Source organism: Coptis chinensis, chromosome 9 (genome assembly GCF_015680905.1).
Source record: "Coptis chinensis isolate HL-2020 chromosome 9, ASM1568090v1, whole genome shotgun sequence".
Taxonomy (NCBI): Eukaryota; Viridiplantae; Streptophyta; class Magnoliopsida; order Ranunculales; family Ranunculaceae; genus Coptis; species Coptis chinensis.
This window is the reverse complement of record NC_141464.1, coordinates 79,992,431-80,012,002: the sequence shown is the minus strand read 5'-3', so window position 1 is coordinate 80,012,002 and position 19,572 is coordinate 79,992,431. Positions and strand designations below refer to the sequence as shown.

Genomic DNA, 19,572 nt, shown 5'->3' with positions numbered 1-19,572 from the left:
TACGTTCGCACGTGTTTGCTTTGCTAAAGTCAAAACCATTCGGGTACAAATATTCTTAATGGATCCGGCCCATTTCGTTAATTTAAGAAGTATTCATTGAAAAGTAAAAGAAAAACATTGTGATTACGTAATTGAAAACACAAGAGTTACAAGATGATTAGAATTGATGGTAGTAGGTAGAGGATAGAAAATATGTAAAAAAGAGAAAAACATTGTAGAACAGTTGTTGTCTCATTTTCCCAAACCATGTTTAGCTCTTGGCAAGTTGGCGGCCAGGTGTCCAAGAGTAGACCTCATGAGGCAAATTACCATTGGTGAGCAAATTTGGTGACATCCCATATATGCTAGACATGTCTGCTGCATGGTGGAAATGGTGATGGTTGTTTTGGAAATGCTGGTTATTATGAACCACGGAAACTTCTTCATCGTCTAGGGGAAGACGGTCAAAAGTTGCGTTCATGAAGGAGGCTGCCATGATCACCACAGGACCTGAAGCAATTAGAGCACCAACAACTCCTCCTCCCACTACTTGGCCTTGAGCTCCTGCTAAGTAAATTGTGAGGCCTGTCATCCCAGGAGGAGCTGGAGGTGGGTAGAACTGATCCAAGTAAGGAAAGGATCTCAAACCTTCCATGGAGAGTCACAATTGCACCAGATGAAGAAGGTTGCCGGAGGGTAACATTCATCACATACCCAGTCCCGCTAAGAATGCATACGCCCCTTTGTTTTCTCCTGGCAAAGTTTGCAATGCTCTCGCTTATATCACATCCAGAGCTTACCTCCATAGCATGGGCGCGGAATGCATTGGCACTGTCTCTGATGATCAAAGGTGGCTTTGGCTTGTTTTTGGAACCTGCTGGTCTGCCACGAGGACGCTTCATTGATTCTCCCTCTGCCCCCATAGCTGCTGCTGCTGGTTTTGGGTTTCCTATTGAGTCGAAACAGGACCTCTGCTTATTGCTCGCGTTCACGTTGTTAATACTATCCACTTGAACTGTCTGATCACTAGTACTCTTAGAAACAACGGAAACAGGAGCTAAATCCTCACTGGTCATTCATGCATTCCTTATAATCCCTTGGCGTAAAGAAATGACTATGCCTTGAATACAAAATGTGATAGGAATGGCAGTATAAGTAGAGGGCTTCTGGCCTTAAAAATACTATAAAAACTTAAGAAATGATTGGGCATATAGAGAAATAGAGAAAGGGTGAATTAGGAGATGGTTAAGTAAAACAAACTTTCTGATTACCAATGGTAAAGTAATCCCCTCACTGCCTAACTTTCAACAGCTGCCTTCATGATAAATGTCTTTCCCAACAGACACCCAATTCTTCATTTAAAATGTCATTGCAACAAATCACCCAATCTCAACCTCCATACATATATAAACAATACTGAGAACAATCTTCAATGGTTGCATATAAAATTGCAAGCTGGACAACCATTATCACATTTCTGATTTCTCACTAATGAGTTAATCATAGAATCACAGGGAACCAACCACCCCACGGCCCCACCCCTCCTTTTACTCCAAACAAACAAGTCCGAAATATAAATAACCGCCGGGTAGAACTGTGCCGCTCTGATCTACATATGTTCTCCAGAAAATTAAAGTTCAAATGAAAATGAAAAATCATAATTAGACACAGAATACGAAGCAATAATAGAGCTTTATGGAGTTGTTTGAAACAATGAGAACAGAAATGGGGAAGAACTGTCTGTTAGATAATTTAGAAATGTCACTATTACAAGGGGGAAACTGGTCCAAAAAGAGGAAGCGCCCACTAAAAATTAGGGGACAAGGAAAAGGAAAATAAAAAAGAACTAAAAGAAAATTAGCAAGCAACGTCCTAGGTTAACAAAACACACTGCGAACTTGATAGGTAGAATACAACCTCAACCTCGAGGCACAGGGCAGTGGCCATTCCAGGTATTTTTTTTATGGCTAGTTGATCAAATCCACACAAGAAAACATAAAACTTGATCAAACTGTATCAATACTTTCGACTGACCACTATCAAACTCACTACACGACCCTGAAAAACCAGGAGGGAGATAATCAGTAGCTCTGTTGCCAGATCTGGTGTGATTGCTTATTTGGCTGGCCTTGGGAAGCAGTAAGTGTCCCCTCGTTCGGGGGTGGTTGCTGATGTTCTTGGGAGACCCCAGCTTGAGAATGGTAGAAATTCTGGTAGCCTAGATTTCCATAATGCTGTGAGGGTTGCTGACCTTGTTGTCGATATCCACTATGTTGCTGACCTTGCCCCTGGAAGCTGTAGTATGTGCTGGCAGGAAGAGCTGCCATTGTTCTTGAACCAGGGCCCTGAACCCACACCGTGGAATTATCATTCTGGCAAACACGAAAAAAAGTAAAGCCATTTAAATATGATTAAAGGAGGATTCACAAGAATGAAAATGAAATGCTATCACTATGTACCTGCTGAAGAGGGAGAAAATGATTGTTTTCCTTGTACTGAGAACTCATTAGATCGTCATAGCCAACGGTTGTGCTTGCAGGAGTAGTAGAGGGGTTCAATGGAAAGCTTCCAGGAATGTTAGCCGAACTTCCAAAACCTCCATAGCCAGATGCAACAGAAGCGGATGGAGGTAAGCTGCTAACTGGAGCATTACTTTTATATTGTGGGAGTGTATATTTCATGCCATTATTGTGGACTGCTGCTGGAGATTGATGGTATGTGCTACTACCTCCATACGCTTGCTGATAAGCGGAGGGCATATACGCATAGCTTTGGGGCAGGAAGGGATAGCCAATCATGTTAGCAAAAGGTCCAAGAGGAAGAGTTGGCTGTGAATAAGGATGAACCGCGAGATGCTGAGGAAGTGCTGGTCCCGTGGCAATGTTGGCACCGGGCAGCGTCTGCGCACTTGGATGAGGCATAGAAAACATACCAGGCTTCACAGACTGCAAGTGAGCATAAACGGAAAAATTTAGAACATCAGCTGAATGTATCATACTAATTGCAGGCACGTTACCCATTTATTCAATGCACTAGAATACTGGATAACTCAAACGATTAGAAGAACAAAAAGTGAAGATGATTTAGCAGGCTGAACACCTCTCACAGCTAAGCATCACAAATATGAAATATCAATTTCTACAGAGTCATGCCTTTGAAGACTAATATAATATACCTCTGGCATGGAAAGGCTAGTACCACCGATGGAAGACACCGCCGTGCTGTATTTTGTGGGCATTGATTGTGAAGCGATGAAGGCTGAGTAAGTAAGATCAGAAGAGTCCCTTGCAGGTTGAACCGTTGAAGCCAATAAATTACCTTGTAAGGAATTTGAATAGGCTTGCTGTACAACAATATCCATGCCAACTTAGGTTAGTAAAACAGACTAGTGCACATTGAATGGCTAAAGTAAATAAGATACTGAATATGAGAAGAAAAAATACACGATAATCAGATGCACACACAATATGTCGAAGATATAGTACTCGACAAAAGAAAGGATATTTATCTGTTATCATGGCGTCGTTAGCATAGTTATCATGTATTTTACGATACATATCGTATCGAAAGCAAAACGATACTCACACTACTGTATTGAAAATTTTGTGCCTAACTCCTGTATCGGAGATACACTTCAAAGCTCAAGTGCATGATATAGTGAAAAAAATCGAAACGAATCTTTAAGATTTATTCAAGTTTATTCTCTTCTCTTTTGTAAGCTTTCTAAAGCCACCGTAGGTTTTAGTTATGATAATCAACAACCCTAACCCAAAGCAACCTTTACATATATCCTAAATTGGGTACAATAGTTAGAAGTGATTACGTTTTTACAGTACACTAGCGCCGTTACTATCTGCGCAACTGTTTGAGAAAGTCTATGCGCTTCAATTCAGCTGATGTGTATGACGGATACACATAATTAAGTAAATTTATAACTCTCTTAAAACAAATAAGAGCCTGTTAGACCACTTAACCCTGATCAAGGAATTAAGCTAACTATGCCGCGTAGACTGCAAAGTAAAACCATTAAACTCGTAAAAGGGAGCAATATACTTCATTAGAAAGACATTACACATAAAATTACTTCAGAAAAGTTATTCCCATTTTCGATGAAACTATACCCTGACAGCACATTACCAATTAACCATGGTCAAGAAATCTATATGACGATGAAACAAGTAGATAGAAGTATAATCCATTACCATTACAGATGACAAAGGAGCAAGATTGTGCATCTGAGAATTTTGTTGTTCGTAAGAGAATGCAGCATTCAGTTGTGCACTGTTGTCCAATGCATAGCTAGGAACAGAAGTTGGAAAGCTGTACTGGTGCTCATGCGTAGCATCACCAGCATCCTGTTTCATGGCATCTGGGTGTGATGGCGTGTCATAACTGCCAGCAACAGCATTCATTCTCGGAGCAACATTCCCATCAGAGGTAGATTGTAAATGCTCATCTCCAAAATACTGTGGATTCCTGCAAGGAATACGGACATAATATATTACAAATGTCACAGATGTATGGCCATAAGCACATAGCCAAAAGATAACTGCAAACCTAGTTTCTGAGTAAGTAGATGATGCCGTATTCACTGCTGCAGTGTTTTCCTCCAAGTTACTTTTCAGGGATTTAGATGCAAAGGGCCCAGGATAACTTGTATCAATACCAGATCCAAAACTACCAAAGGTCAGATGCGAGCACTCTGCAGAGGGGATTTGCAGGTGATTTGCTGCAGGATTAACCTCTGAAGATGGCACCCGTTGCTCCTCCTGTAAGTTCAATTGTTGCAAGTCTGCAGCAGCAGATGATACTGCTACACTGGCATCCTCTATAGAAGACACAGAGTAGTTTGGAACAGATAATTGAGTGCTACCACCACCTCCTGGAAAGAGTCCATCTAATTTCAGGAATTAATAGAAACAACTACTAATTTTCAGAGAAGATAAAAGAAGTAAAAGGAGCTATTTGAGTACTACTTGATACAAAAACTGCAAATAGTAGCCCAAGTGTTGTGGGATGAATGGATGACCTCGTTTCGATATAATTCTTATTGCACAAATCACATCCTCAATTCGTAATCCCGGGATCGACAATGAAAATACACATGGATGTATGTACGTAATGTAACAAAAAAGTAACTTAAAATATTCGTTTTTCTACCTATTAAAGTAGTGTTTACAGGCTTTACAATGTTACAAGTAAATTATGAGGTGTATCTCTTTGCATTAAAAAGTAAACCATATACAAGTGTGCAATTTTGTAATAATATAAATGTACTGTCAACTATTAATATAACAAAATATAAAAGTATAGAGAGAAAAGACAAAAAATGGTTGATCTTTCTTCCAAACTGATACTACCAAAAATATCATATAGATAAGTAGATAACAATAATACTACCAATAATGACGTGAGATAAGAACATTAAACACACCCTCATCAGTCCCAAAGTGCACTGGTCTTTGTTAAGTAAAACGTAAGATTAATTAAAAGAATGCTGCAACAGAAACTCGGCTCAAATGAGACACAAAGATCAATGTCTCATGAAGATTGTTATGACAAAATATTATTATGAGACTTCCTTCGTATTGCAAATTGGGCAAGAGCTTTAAGATGGTGCAAATTCTTTTGAAATTGGTCCTACTAGTGTTGTATCAACTTATTCATATAAGCTTCATAGAGTTGAACAGAGTGTATCAAATTGGTATGGTAACCGAATAACCCGTAATAACGTGTTCTGTCACCGAAAGACGAAAGTATATAGCTTGATGAAATTGTACAATACCTTCATGATGCTCAAAAGCATAATTTTCAGGTTGGTAAGAATTCATGTTATTGAATGAGTCCTTGTCAAAATGTGATGCACCTTCCGAATAATCTGCCTGAATCTGTCTGCCAGATGCAGAAGCAGATCCAATGTAACTTGTATTAAGATGTTCAGCCGTAACATCTCTCTCTGTTCCTCGAACCTCATCTGACCACGAATCCTGATGGAGCTTAGTTCTATCAGCATGTAAATTAGTAGAAATAGATGGATCAGTATACTCTTGAGAAGTGGCAGTAGGTTCCAAAACAGATGGCCCACTTGCATCAATGCCTGCTTCGTGAACCGACTCTGAAACTTTAGTGCCAGATTCATGGGATGTCTCCAAACCATGTGGTGACTCGAGTGGAAGAGTCGCTGTAGGGTTACTGACATTGTGGTAGGATGCAGTTGGTGTAACAGAGCTATGTGAAGATCGATATGTGTCAGTTGAAATGTATGGTGCACTGGAAGGTTTCGGTCTTCCCTTCTTCACAATGTCAGCCATTGAAACTTGACCAGGGGCCCCCACCCATGCAGGTCCTTGAGAAGGTTGTAATGATGGAGAGATGACATCAGTGGTGTCTGTTATCTGTGGTTTGATTTCAGCAGTAACAGAATCACTGCAAATATTCAGAAAGTACACTTCAACTAGTAAGTAATCATATTCCCTTGAGTCGGTCTCATCACTAAAGAATGATAAACTAATAAAAGCTGCAAGCCACTTAGAAAGTTCAATTGCATTCCGTTCTTTTAGCAATTTGTTAAGTGTCTTGTGTTGTTCTGATTAAACAAGATTGTTCGCCATTGAAAGAACTTTGCTGTTTGCAAATCTAGCCATGAGTTAACAAAGCTTCTCTGTGGTTAGTTAAGGAAAATTTCTCATTTCTCATAACCTTATAACTGTCGAAAACAAGAGAATTTTTTATTGATAGTCTATGAGAATTGGAGTATTGCGTTCTGAGTATTTACTTCCATGGTTCCGCATTTTGAAGCCTTTGTAGTCATACATAAAGCTATATTACTGTTTTCACAGTCTGTATTTAACTCTTTATATATAATAACCAATTCATCAACGTCTTTACAGAGTCAGACAAATTTATGGGGTATAAGCTGAAGGCGTAATATATGTACATAACTAACCTGTAAGATATAGGTCGGCGATTACTGTTAGACCTTGGCATACCAGATGCTGAAGTGAAGGAATTTGACAGATCAGCTGTGCCATTTTCTTTCTTGTATGCCGGTTTACCACGTAAAACTCCTGAGTCTGATATGAAAAACATTAAGAATATTGGAAACAAAAAACCATAATAATCAAGACTGCGCTCAACGTTCCACCAAAACTATATTGACCATTTAGTTTTGTGTATTTTCAAGTACATACCAGAAGAACTGAACTGACTAGATCCACTACGTCCATCATAACGGGTTCCACCACCTCTACCTCCACGATTAGAAGTGGTACCAACTCCTCGAGGTCGAGATTCAGATGGCTCCTTAATCTGCAAGCGTTTAAAGAAAATATAAACAACAAGATTCCACAAAGCATCCTAAAGGGAATAAGATCGACATAGCATTTTCTAGAGAATCTGCATCGAAATGTATCGTACACATTTTTAGGCATGGTTGATGATTGATGACTATACGATAGTACTAATTCATCCCTACCAGAAAACAGAATTGAAATTATTCTGTCAACTAGTCAAGATGTGTTTTAAACAATGATAGGAAACAACATTAATAACAAAATAAAATAAAGAAAAATGACTGATAACTTGTGTCTACATTTGATATCCATTTCGACGTCTGGGTTTTTCAAAGTCTTCGGCTCTACATACCGGTGTCAGATAAAGACACATTGTTAGTGAGATCCTACCTAGTATGCACCTTAGCTAAAGTAAATTTAACAAGTTATCTTAGTTATTTTACGATTAGAAGTAAAACTAATTCCAACAACCGCTGCAGATCAATTAAACAAACTAAAACAATTTCACAAACATTTACGTCCCAAGATTAATATCCAGCACTGTGAGATTCTATGCAATGAATATGAACGAGAACCAAATAGGAGCCTATAAAATAAACACCAATAGAAACAAGAAAACCTATTTTACAATATCTACGGATTTAGGCACAGTTTTTAAGCACGTACCTCCTTTTTCTTATCTTTTCGGCTCTTCACCTCTTGAAAAGTATCTACACAATAGACATGAATCAAATAAGTAGGCATTATATACATAAATACTATATGGGTAGAAGCTTCACATGCAACCTCTTTGAATTGAAATACACGTTAAAAAAGAAAAAACTTTCTTCAGTGATAAACATACTGCATCAAGTTAAAAAAAAACTTTTAAAACAATTAGCAAGAGTGCTATCCATAAGGGTGGCAAAAAAAAAAAAAAAAAAAAATTAATTGTCTATCCAACTTCGAAGAAATCTGTCTGTCTGTCCCTCACCCTTTGCATTTCCCCACCCTACCTGTGTTCAACCATGCCCCTACCACGCAGCCCATAAATCTATTCTTCCACCCAGCTTGTCATTCACATTCTCTCTGTCTCCATCTCCATCCCCATCTGTTCTCTTAATCAAATTGTGATGTACTTCCCAATAATACTAATGCTACCAATGGATCATGGAGCTAAAATAGCCACTTCGAAAATGACACTGACATTGAGAACAAGCACTCACAATACACAGGTTGACTAAGTGCAAAAATGGCAAAACTGTTTCACCTTAAGACAAAACCAACAAAAAATTGCACCTTTAACACACAATTAAAGCTTAAAAACAAAAGGGTAATTTTCAATTCACCCAATAACCAAAACCCACAAACAAACACACCATATAACCCTAACTATAATAAGTAAACACAATAAAGATCATATTTTTACCATAAAAATTAAAACAATAATAAATTTCAATCTAAATTTAACCAAAATCAAGAAGAAAACCTTGAGAAAGTAGTCTCTGAACAGCATCATTAGCATCCATATTACACTCTTTAAGCATATAATAGATCTCATCTTCAGGACAGTTAACAATTTCTTTTAAACTTTTTACCATATTCCTTGATGCTTGTGGTATATTAGCCATAACATTACCACCTCCTCCATTGTGATTCTTATTACTTCTTCCACTACTCATTCTCTTTGTCTTTCAAATCTCTTCAACCCCTTTATTTTTACCAGATCAGAAAAACAAGGTTAAGTCTCTTTTTTTTCAAATCTCTGTTTGTTTTAGTTAGTTCTTGAACAAGTGAAAGAGATGAAGAAAGAAAGAAGATTTTTTTTTTTTTTTGGTTTTTATGTAATTTTTTTTTAATTAGAATTAATAAAAAAACAGTTTTTTTTTTTTTTTTCTAAAAAGTGGGACTCTAGTTTTTCTAGTTCTAATCTTAACTTATATATATATATTATTATTATTACTATTATTGTGATGTGAGGACACGTGTAGATTTTCTGTTATATATATAGTAACACAAAACCCTAATGTGGTTAGGTTTCAAGATGGAATTGGAAAGTCAGTTGACTTTGATGATATGTTTGGTGTTTGTTTGAGTGCGAAAATTTTACATAAAAGTACAAACAAAATGTGGTTTTGCTATTTGATTTGCCAATATTGTGGTGGTGAAGTATGGGCATACCAAACTTGGTAGGGACTTTGGTGTTTTATTAGTTGCTATTTGACTGCAACTTTAATATAAAAGTTGGTTTTGCATCATCTAATCATAACACAAAAAATCGAATTGCTCAGAATTTTGCAATATCTTTACAGATTTCATCAGTTCCAATCTTCAGGTAATGGATTTCTTAACCATTTTGAGGAAATTTTTGCATATGACCAGAAGTCCAGAATAACTACACACTAGACACTACTACACTAGTGGTCTAGTGGAGTAGTGGCGTGTTGAAAATCAGTCCAATGCGCTGGGCTAGGCACCCACGACCATCAATCAGCCAGAAGGGGGCAGAGCTACTAACAAGTTGCATCTGCACCTTACGATCAATGTGGTGAATTGAATCTCCCATGCAAATATTAGTCATTTATCTTGGGAAATATTAGTCATACTCATCGTTCTCTTGGTTGTCAAAATCACAAGACTTCAACGACCAAGAATAAATTAATAGATAGTTGTTGTCGAAGGCGTATATGTATCAATTATGGTTAGCAAGTAGCAACACACTTATCAATCATTTATCCTCAAATATGACAGTTTGCAAGTCCAGGAAGAATAGTCTTGGTTTCAAATATGACAGAGCGACTATTTTCACATCCAAGACTTGGTTTTTCAGGAGACCAGTATGGATGAGCGGATCCATGGGTAATCCTTTAAAAACCTGCTTAACATTTTATGAATTTTCACATAATATCGTTTTGAGTAGCAATAAACATGCTCGCTCAGGGGGTGCCATCAGGATATTGGCTTGATAATCTCAGCTCGGCATCCTTTGAACAGAATATTAAACGTGGAAGCATCAGTAGCCCCTCTCCTCATCTCATTAGCTAGGTAAATTTTGAGCTTTAGTTAACAATAATGACACGGTGATAGTCACTATCATCCTTCAGTTCATTTAATTTGTTTCCATCAAATGAACCAGTTCCTTTGCTTCTTCGGACAAAGAGATGTTAGTGCATAAAATATAAAAGAAATGTTGCTCTTTCGTCGTATAGGTATTGTAGAAGGATGCTTATTAAGTGATAAAGGAGATTCTCAAAGCAAAAGAAAAATAGCAAGCTTGCGCACGCACCCACATTGTAGGGTGCCTTGAGGGAAGAGGAAGCTTCGCATCATTTCATTACCCAGAAGAATAAAGTAAAAGTAGCAAGGATCCCAAATGATGAAAGCTACATGTATATGTATATATACATCTACTGAAACTAACAAACAACAAGGATTAATTCCCAAGCGAAGTATTGAACAAATTTCAGATCAGTAAAAATGGTTAATAATTTCTGCGTTAATGGAACTATGGTGAACACGGACAACTATTCCTCTCCAGTCCCTTGGATTGGCTTATATGTTGCAGTAGCGAATTTGGTATGTTTTATACTTATCATGTGTGATGTGTTCGCTGGAATTCTTCACAAGAAATTCTGGTTTCCATGTCGATTCTTTTCACTTAACTCAGTTACATTAACTCTGTTATCAATTGCTACAAAAATTCCTGTCGATCTTACTACTCCAATGCCAAGTGCTCAGGACCAACTGTCCAAGCTCAGTGGCACTGTTGTTATATGCATAACAATTGTTTTTATGATGCCATCTCTTAGAAGTAATGGGGAGTCCGAATCCTACACAAACATTACAGCGTTGAGCATCTTTGTTATTACTGTTCTGGTCAATATTGTTATACAAATGACCACTGGTGTGATTTTCTCTTTCTTTGTAGAACATTTCATTATTTTGGGCTCCATGTTGTTTCTGCTGATAAGGTTTTGGTTTTTTGTTGTTGATGAGAAAGGTTTTAAGGGTGCCGCTTATGCCAACAAAAATAAAGATCTCATGAAAGAGGGTGAGAATAGTATGTTGCAACGCCTGGAAATTTGTTATATACATGGTTTTACCACCAACCCACAGTTCTTATTGTGTAAACACATATTTTTTAATAATGCATCAATGATTGGCACAATTTCTTCAGTGGTTCTAGTGCAAGCTGTGCTCCGATCCCTTATTTTTAAGGATTTGAAGTTTTGTGAAGGAGTTTCTGATTATCGCTGGTCAATGTGGTTGATGGTGGTGGTCCAAGTTCTAACTATTGTCGTTGTTACGGTAGCCATTGGATTTAGATGGCTATCGGCCGCCACAATATTTTATATTGATGAAGTAGTGAATGCTCAACATTCTTATCTGCAATTTCTACATTTGTTCTCTTGGTTAAATGCCCCGAAATGGTTGGCAATGAGCATAAGATATGTGATTTACCTTCCACTTAGCAACATTGAGTTCTTGGTAGTTAGTTTTTCTTCCATTGTGGTTACAGTAATTTTGCACTTCATTCGGTTAGCATGCTGCACATCCGAAGAAGCAAATGAAACATCCACTACGGAATTCAAAATTTTACTTGAAGCTCGTAAAATGGAAGTAGAAGAACAGGTATTGACGAAAGTTGTGGAAGACATGGAACAATGGATGAAGAGGAATAAAAATGGTTGCCCTGAACTCCTTAAGATGTTATCTGAGGTTCCTCCATGGCAAGAAGATCTTGTGGCTGCTTTAAATAATGCAGGGAATCAATTGTCTTCTCTTCACATGTTGTTGCTTGTGGAAATAGCCAAACTCTCTACACCAAGTTCTTTAAATGTATCTCTAACCAGGGCATTTGATGAAGTCTTTGAAATCATTCATTTCATTGACAGCAAAAGAAATCTGGGAAGCGACAAACATACAATAAGATCCATGTATGCAAAAGTGTTATGGAAGTTCGGGTTTCCTAAGGAGATTCTCGAGAAAGTTCAGATCATTATGGATAAAATGGTTCCACATGCTGTGATTTATGAATCAGATTCTTGTGTAAGCAGTACGAAGCAGTGCGTGAATTATGCCTGTGCAATTGCATGTGCACTTGTTTGTTGTTGTACAATGATTTATTTAATTTTCATTACTCTGCTCTTCTCTGAGTCCGTCCCAGATTTTGTGAGTGATGATGTAAGTGAATTTGTTGACTTCATCCACCGTGGAACTTATGCAACAAATGAGGAACTATACCATAACATACAACGAATATTTGTTGGCATGTTGCGTGTGTTTCTTCCTCAACTCCCAGATGCCATATTCAATCATATTGTTGAGAGCCCCATCGAAGAATACGAAGAACGGGTAAGATTCAGTTTGGGAATGATTTGCAAATTAGAATCTCTTGAATCTCATATGAGATTGTCATTTCCAGCTGGGAGTAATATCACAAGCTTGATACCAAACACCATTGGGGAAAGTGAAGCTGCTGCTACTACGGTTGCACCTGTGAATGAAGATGTCGGTCATGAAATTCAAGCCATTGGTCAAACTTTTTCTGAAGTTTGAAGAAAAAGGAAAATACTAGAGGTTAATGCTTATATATGTATCTCTTTTTTAATTGAAGATATTCGTTTTGGTATTGTTTTTGTTGGAGATAGTATCTTTGATCTTCTCTTTGATATGTTGGTGAATAAGACCATTTGATTTTGTTTCCTTCTTAATTGTATTCTCTTTCTATTAGTGAAATACTACAATTTCCATATTCTTCACACTGATCGTAATCCCCTTCTCCTAAAAAAAACAACAACACTCAGTTTACTTCTTAACCTTTCACGTTATAAGCCGAAAAGATGAATTGGTATTTTTTTGAAGAAAAAAATGTTTATGGGAGATATTGTTATGAACCCCTGCAAGGGTATGCTCAATTCTATTTGGTGCAATTAAAAGGTTTGTTTTCTAAACCCGGTTCTTTGTTTCTGTTTTTTGAAATTTTTAGCTACCGTGGTGATCGAGTAGTATTATTGATGGCTATGTTTTTAAGCCAATTCTTAACCCAGCGAAGCTTTTTGTGATTTCTTTGGAAGGTTTTACACTTTTATTGGGAGCTGCATGTCTTTGGCTTACCGTGGTCCGTGGTGATTTGGTAGCAATTTTGGTGGCTGTGGGTTTTCCAGCCAATTCTTATTGCAGCCGAATGTGATAAGCCCTCAGTTTAAGTAGAGGAAACGGAAACAAAAAAGTGGGAAAAAACAAAAGATAAAAGTGTCTCTTTAATAATGTATTGTCGAAGGATGCTTATTAAGTGATAAAGGAGATTCTTCTTAAAGCAAAAGAAAAATATCAAGCTTGTGCACCCACATTGTAGGGTGCCTTGAGGGAACATGAAGCATCAGTTAGTTCATTACTCAGAAGAATAAAGTAAAAATAGCAAGGATTCCCAAATGATGAAAGCTACATGTATATGTATATATACATCTACTGAAACTAACAAACAAGCAGGATTCCCAAGAGAAGTATTGACAAATTTCAGATCAATAAAAATGGTTAATAATTTATGCGTTAATGGAACTATGGTGAACGCGGACAACTATTCCTCTCCAGTCCCTTGGATCGGCTTATATGTTGCAGTAGCGAATTTGGTATGTTTTATACTTATCATGTGTGATGTGTTCGCTGGAATTCTACACAACAAATCCTGGTTACCATGTCGATTCTTTTCACTTAACTCAGTTACATTAACCCTGTTATCAATTGCCACAAAAATTCCTGTCGATCTTACTACTAAAATGCCAAGTGCTCAGGACCAACTCTCCAAGCTTAGTGGCACTGTCTTTATATGCATAGCAATTGCTTTTATAATGCCCTCTCTTGGAAGTAACGGGGAGTTCGAATCATACGCAAACGTTACAGCGTTGAGCATCTTTGTTATTACTGTTCTTGTCAATATTGTTATACAAATGACCACAGGTGTGATTTTCTCTTTTTTTGTAGAACATTTCATTATTTTGGGCTTCTTGTTGTTAATGCTGGTAAGGTTTTGGTTTTTTGTTACTGCTGAGAATGGTTTTAAGGTTCTTTATACTTACCAAAGTAAAGATCTCATGAAAGAAGGTGAGAACAGTATGTTGCAACGCCTGAAAATTTGTTATATACATGCTTTTAACTCCAACCCGCAGTTCGTATTGTGTAACCACTTCTTAATGGTTAATGCAACAATGATTAGTACAATTTCTTCAGTAGTTGTAGTGCAAGCTGTGCTTCGATCGCTTATCTTTAAGGATTTGAAGTTTTGTGGAGGAGTTTCTGATTATCGTTGGTCAATGTGGTTGATGGTGGTGGTCCAAGCTCTCACTAGTGTCGTTGTTACTGCAGCCATGGTAGTTAGATGGCGATCTTCCGTGACACTAGCGGCGACAATAGGGGGTAGTGTAGAAAGTACACATCCTTATCTGCAATTTCTACATCTGTTCTGTTTGTTAAATGTACCTAAATGGTTCGAAGTGAGCTTCAGATTTTTGTACTATCCACTTCACATTATTGAGTTCGTGTTAGTTACTTTTCCAGCCATGGTGGTTCAAATAATTGTTGATAGTATTTTGTGCACATCCGAAGAAACAAATGAAACATCCACTATGGAATTCAAAGATCTACTTAAAGCACGTAATGTGGAATTACTAGGAGAACAGGTATTGACGAGTGCTGTGGAAGACATGGAACGATGGATGAAGTGGAATAAAAACGGTTGCCCTGGGCTCCTTAAGCTGTTATCTAACGTTCCTCTAGATGAATCTCTTGTGACTTCTTTGAATGAAATGAATGTTCAATTGTCTTGTCTTCACATGTTGTTACTTGTGGAAATAGCCAAACTCTCGACACCAAGTTCTTTAAATGTATCTCTAACCAGGGTCTTCGATGAAGTCTTTGAAATCATTCATTTCATTGACAGCAAAAGAAATGATGTGGGAAGCGACAAACATACAGTAAGATACATGTCTGCAAATGTTTTCTGGAAGTTCGGGCTTCCTGAGGAGATTATCGCCAAGAAAAAAATTCAGAGAATTATGGATAAAATGGTTCCACGTGTTGAGATTTATGAATCAGATTCTGATGTAAGCGGCTATGTTAATTATTCTGGAGATAATGTTGGAGATGGAAGGGTAATTGTTGCTATCATGTGTTTAATAATTTTACGGATTTTCATGGATCCGCTCAACTTCTTCCCAGAGCTTGTACATAGTGATGCAGATCAGATTGTTGACTTCATCAGCAGTGGAGCTTATGCAACAAAAGAGGAACTATACAATTACATAGAGCGAGTGTTTGTTGGCATGTTGCATGTGTTTCTTCCTCAACTCCCTGATGCCATATTCAGACATATTGTTGAGAGCCCCATCGAAGAATACGAAGAACGGGTAAGATTCAGTTTGGGACTGGTTTGCAAATTAGAATCTCTTGAATCTTATATGAGATTGTCATTTCCAGCTGGGAGTAATATCACAAGCTTGATACATACTCAACTTTCAGCCTCAAACACCGTTGGGGAAAGCGAAGCTGCTGCTACTACGGTTGCACCTGTGAATGAAGATGTCGGTCATGAAATTCAAGCCATTGGTCAAACTTTTTCTGAAGTTTGAAGAAAAGGAAAATACTAGAGGTTAATGCTTATATATGTATCTCTTTTTTAATTGAAGATATTCGTTTTGGTATTGTTTTTGTTGGAGATAGTATCTTTGAACTTCTCTTTGATATGTTGGAGAATAAAACCATTAGATTTTGTTTCCTTCCTTTTTTTTTTTTTTTTTTTTTTTTTGGCAAAGAAAAGATGATTTTATTAGCAACCAAAAAATAAGATAGCACAATTATTCGCTATTAGGGACTTGGAGATAGGCGGTACATCCTCCATTAGGGGTGATAAAAGGGTTAGCCCGCCCCAAACATAAAAAGCCCCAAGAAAACTCAGCCTTAACATTTTCGGCTATCATTTTTGAGGAGGCAAATGATTCGGGCCCTAATCTAATTATCTTATTTAGTTTACTATTTTTTTGTAATTTTTTTTATTTTTTTATTTTTTGTAATTGATTTAATGATATGTATATATAATACAAAACTAATTCTTATATCTTTAGAAAAAAATAGACGAGAGATGGTGGAAAGAGATGATATTCTTAAAATATCTACATTTTTAATACTTAACTATGTTGTTAGGTTGGATTTGCTTTATGTATGACTTATATACATATCATTAAATCAATTACAAAAATGCATATATTATATTATGTTATAATTTATCCCCTATTGAAAACTAATTTAATAATTTTTTGTATACAATTTAGATAATTATAGTATAATACATAAATATAATGTAAAATAACAGAAAAAATATGGTTTTCTTTTAGGGTTTACACAAATATATAGTATAATACATAAATTATCACCTCTATTTTGGGTTTACACAAAATAATCATAATTCACTTTTTTTTATATTTGAACTCTTTTTCAAATTACAAAATACCTCATATAATATGTGGTAAACTACTATTATTAAACATTATTTGTAGTGAAAATATTTAGTTCAAATAGGGATAATTGTGGTACCTTATATATATAATGTAAAAAAATAAAATATATCTTATCGAAAAAAAAAATACCGAGGGCCAAGTGAGGGGCTTGGAAGGGCCAAATCTTGGTAGGGCCTATGCTCAAGAACCTAGACTCACTAGTCATAACAAGCATGAGGAATCCGGAAACCAAATCTGTGAGGCCAATTGCGGGTTGAGGGCCTGGGGGCCAAATTATCACCCATATCCTCCATCCAATAGTTATGGCCAAACAAAAAGCCCCAAGCAGCGAGATGATGAGAAGCAGTATTACAAAAGAGAGGAATATAAACAAAAATAACCGAAGAGAAAGACTCCACTAGTTTGAGGATATCATGAACCAGGATACTATTCATCTACGACAAGTCATCCAAATTCCCTGAAAGCGCATTAACTAGTGATAAGCAATCCGAGGCTACCACAACTTTGTTGATGCCATGGTTAAAAGATGTTTGTAAACCATTGAACACAGCTAAAGCTTCGGCTTCTTCAGCTTCAAAGACTTTAACCTTGTCATATCCTGCAAAAGGGGTGCTCTCATGAGAGTCATACACAATGAATCCCAAACCAGCATCATGTCCTGATGAGTAGAATGATGCATCAGAGAAAACCAACAAATGACCATTGCTCAAGAGTGGATGATGTTGGAGTTATCCCTCACATGAAGAGAAAGAGCTGGAGAGAAACAGAGCTGATTCGGCGTTGGATATGTCAGGCGCTGTTTCGGAGTAAAGCGCACCTGTGCTCCTGCCTTTGAATCAGTCCAGTGTTTTGGGCGCGACCCGCGCTCAGATGAGGCGCACCTCGCTCATGGCTCCAGTGTTTTGGGCGCGACCCGCACTCAAATGGGGTGCACCTGCGCCCAGGTCTAATTTTCGTGGGCTTCGCTACAGTAACCGCAAAATTTGGTTTTTGGATATAAAAACCAAAATCAAGATTTTGGAAAACCGAACCAAGTTAGAAGGATTGGAATCCAGACTAAAACAAAGAGAGAGAAACCCAATCTTGAAAGTTATCAAGATTGAGAGATAACCTTTACAGAGATACAACCCTGTAAAGAGATAAGAGTGATCTAGTAAGGTGAGAGACTGAAAGGAGAGATTGTAATCTTCCTTCCCACTTTATAAAGAACTGGCTCTTGTGGAAGTAGGCATCATTGGCCGAACCACGGTAAATCTCTGTGTTGTGGTTTGCCTTTGCTACTTTGCATTATTATTTGTTGTTGATAGTTGTTTAGCGAGTTGGGCATGTTAGTATAGGTTGTAGTTGATATTTAGATTTTGTCCGGAGTTGAATTGTTTCCATATACGAGTTATCTGTGTAGTGGGGGAATCGATTGGTATTGGTATAATCCCCAACAAGTGGTATCAGAGCCTTGGTTAGAATAGCTTAGGGTGTTATCCAAATCTTGGTCAGAAGGTGTTTGACGAAATTCCTGAGAGAAGATTTGAGGTTAAATAACTTGTAGAGATGGACCATTCCGTGAACACTCGCATGATGAGTCTGAATAGGAAGAACTACACTATCTGGAAAGCCAAGATGGAAGACTTGCTATACTGCAAGGACTTGACACTTCCTATTGAGAATGAGGGAGTAAAACCGAGGAAAAGATCGCTGATGAAATTTGAGTGGAAAAAGCTTGACGTAAAAGCGATTAGATACATTCGACAACGGTGGATTGACGGCGGTGTCTTTCACCATGTGTCCTAAGAGACTACGACCCCGATCGTGGAAGAAACTCGAAGACCTTTATGAGAGGAAGTCGGGTGGAAACAAAGTGCTAGTCGTTAAGAAGTTTGCGGAACCACGAAGTACCAAGAAGGTTCTTCAATGTCCGAAAGCATCTTAATGAAGTACGAGAATATCATCAATCGGATGCATTTGATGAAGATCAATTTGGGAGGCGAAGTTGAGGCTTTGTTTCTATTAGGCTCTACCCAAAAGTTGGGAGACATTAGCAATTTTTCTACATGGAGCGCCAAGGATAGAATTGTTACCATGGAGATGGCTACCACGTCTTTGTTGAATGAGGAGACTAGAAGGAGTGCAAGAAAGCTCCTCTCACCTCGAGATCCTTTTTCACAGAGAAACGGGGAGAGGTCGAAACAAAAACCATCTCGTTCTAGAGGTGATGATGACAGAAGTAAATCTAGGGGTGAAGCTAGAACTCAAGGCGAGAGGCAATGTTACTATTGTGCCACCCAAAGGCCACTTCGGATATGAGTCGCGCGAAACAATGAAGAGGATGAGAAGAATAAGCGTGTACATGAAGACATGGTGCGGAGGAGCGGAAACACAAAGCAGAGATACTACCGCATTAGTCGGCGACCGACCCAGGGGAATTGTGTCGATTGTGGTGTGTCTTTGTCTTAGTACCTCATGTCGGGGATCTGAGTGGGTGATAGATACAAGAGCATCCTATCCGCGTCACACCGCATTGGGGATTCTTCACTACCTACGTGTGGTAAATATGGTGAAGTAAGGATGGGTAAATAAATGGAATCTCAAGATTATAGGCATTGGAGATGTTCATGTAGAAACTAATGTCGGGTACACCTTGACACTTTCAAGGATGTAAGACATGTCCCCGACATATCTGGTTAAGCCTAATTTAATTTTTGGGAAATTAGATGGCGATGGCTTTGTAAACTTCGTTTGGTAGCGGGTATGAAACTGGAAAGCAGAGGTTCCATTGTAGCAGCCAGAGGAAAGAAAACTTGCTCTCTTTACAA

General features: G+C 37.7%; 4 protein-coding genes across 7 annotated transcripts; 2 read left to right on the top strand and 2 right to left on the bottom strand.

The window, feature by feature from the left end:
- Window positions 1-135: 135 nt before the first annotated feature.
- On the bottom strand, window positions 136-1,197 carry LOC147478499 (AT-hook motif nuclear-localized protein 16-like). Its single transcript, XM_086584215.1, is given in 2 exon segments — window positions 136-598; window positions 600-1,197. Coding segments are annotated over 2 exon segments (804 nt in total). The 5' UTR covers window positions 1,056-1,197; the 3' UTR covers window positions 136-250.
- A 508-nt stretch (window positions 1,198-1,705) lies between these two features.
- Window positions 1,706-9,163, bottom strand: LOC147478498 (uncharacterized). Its single transcript, XM_086584212.1, has 10 exons — window positions 8,740-9,163; window positions 7,938-7,981; window positions 7,170-7,287; window positions 6,926-7,052; window positions 5,765-6,405; window positions 4,537-4,861; window positions 4,182-4,455; window positions 3,155-3,322; window positions 2,439-2,924; window positions 1,706-2,351 (listed from the first exon to the last, which is right to left on the bottom strand). Exons 1-10 carry the CDS (start codon window positions 8,930-8,932, stop codon window positions 2,061-2,063), a joined length of 2,667 nt encoding a protein of 888 aa, XP_086440338.1. The 5' UTR covers window positions 8,933-9,163; the 3' UTR covers window positions 1,706-2,060.
- A 1,463-nt stretch (window positions 9,164-10,626) lies between these two features.
- Window positions 10,627-12,960, top strand: LOC147478497 (uncharacterized). Its single transcript, XM_086583219.1, has one exon. The coding sequence runs from the start codon at window positions 10,728-10,730 to the stop codon at window positions 12,807-12,809; it is 2,082 nt and encodes a 693-aa protein (XP_086439345.1). The 5' UTR covers window positions 10,627-10,727; the 3' UTR covers window positions 12,810-12,960.
- Window positions 12,961-13,740: 780 nt separating this feature from the next.
- Window positions 13,741-16,023, top strand: LOC147478496 (uncharacterized). 4 transcript variants are annotated; one of them, XM_086584740.1, is made up of 3 exons: window positions 13,741-13,882; window positions 14,235-15,655; window positions 15,726-16,023. In XM_086584740.1, the coding sequence occupies exons 2-3, from the start codon at window positions 14,267-14,269 to the stop codon at window positions 15,747-15,749; spliced, it is 1,413 nt and encodes a 470-aa protein (XP_086440866.1). In that variant the 5' UTR covers window positions 13,741-13,882; window positions 14,235-14,266; the 3' UTR covers window positions 15,750-16,023. The 4 variants fall into 4 exon arrangements, with proteins under 4 accessions (XP_086440866.1, XP_086440864.1, XP_086440865.1 ...); XM_086584738.1 differs by having other exon boundaries at window positions 13,746-15,655; XM_086584739.1 differs by having other exon boundaries at window positions 13,756-13,882; window positions 14,235-16,023.
- The last annotated feature ends 3,549 nt before the right edge of the window (window positions 16,024-19,572 follow it).

Coding starts and splice junctions, on each gene's coding strand:
- LOC147478498 (XM_086584212.1), bottom strand. CDS start 8,932: ATGAGTAGTGGAAGAAGTAATAAGAATCACAATGGAGGAGGTGGTAAT. Junction 7,053..7,169: donor TAGTCAGTTCAGTTCTTCTG/GTATGTACTTGA, acceptor TTTTCATATCAG/ACTCAGGAGTTTTACGTGGT. Junction 3,323..4,181: donor CTCCTTTGTCATCTGTAATG/GTAATGGATTAT, acceptor ATTGTTGTACAG/CAAGCCTATTCAAATTCCTT.
- LOC147478497 (XM_086583219.1), top strand. CDS start 10,728: ATGGTTAATAATTTCTGCGTTAATGGAACTATGGTGAACACGGACAAC.
- LOC147478496 (XM_086584738.1), top strand. CDS start 13,784: ATGGTTAATAATTTATGCGTTAATGGAACTATGGTGAACGCGGACAAC. Junction 15,656..15,725: donor TCGAAGAATACGAAGAACGG/GTAAGATTCAGT, acceptor TGTCATTTCCAG/CTGGGAGTAATATCACAAGC.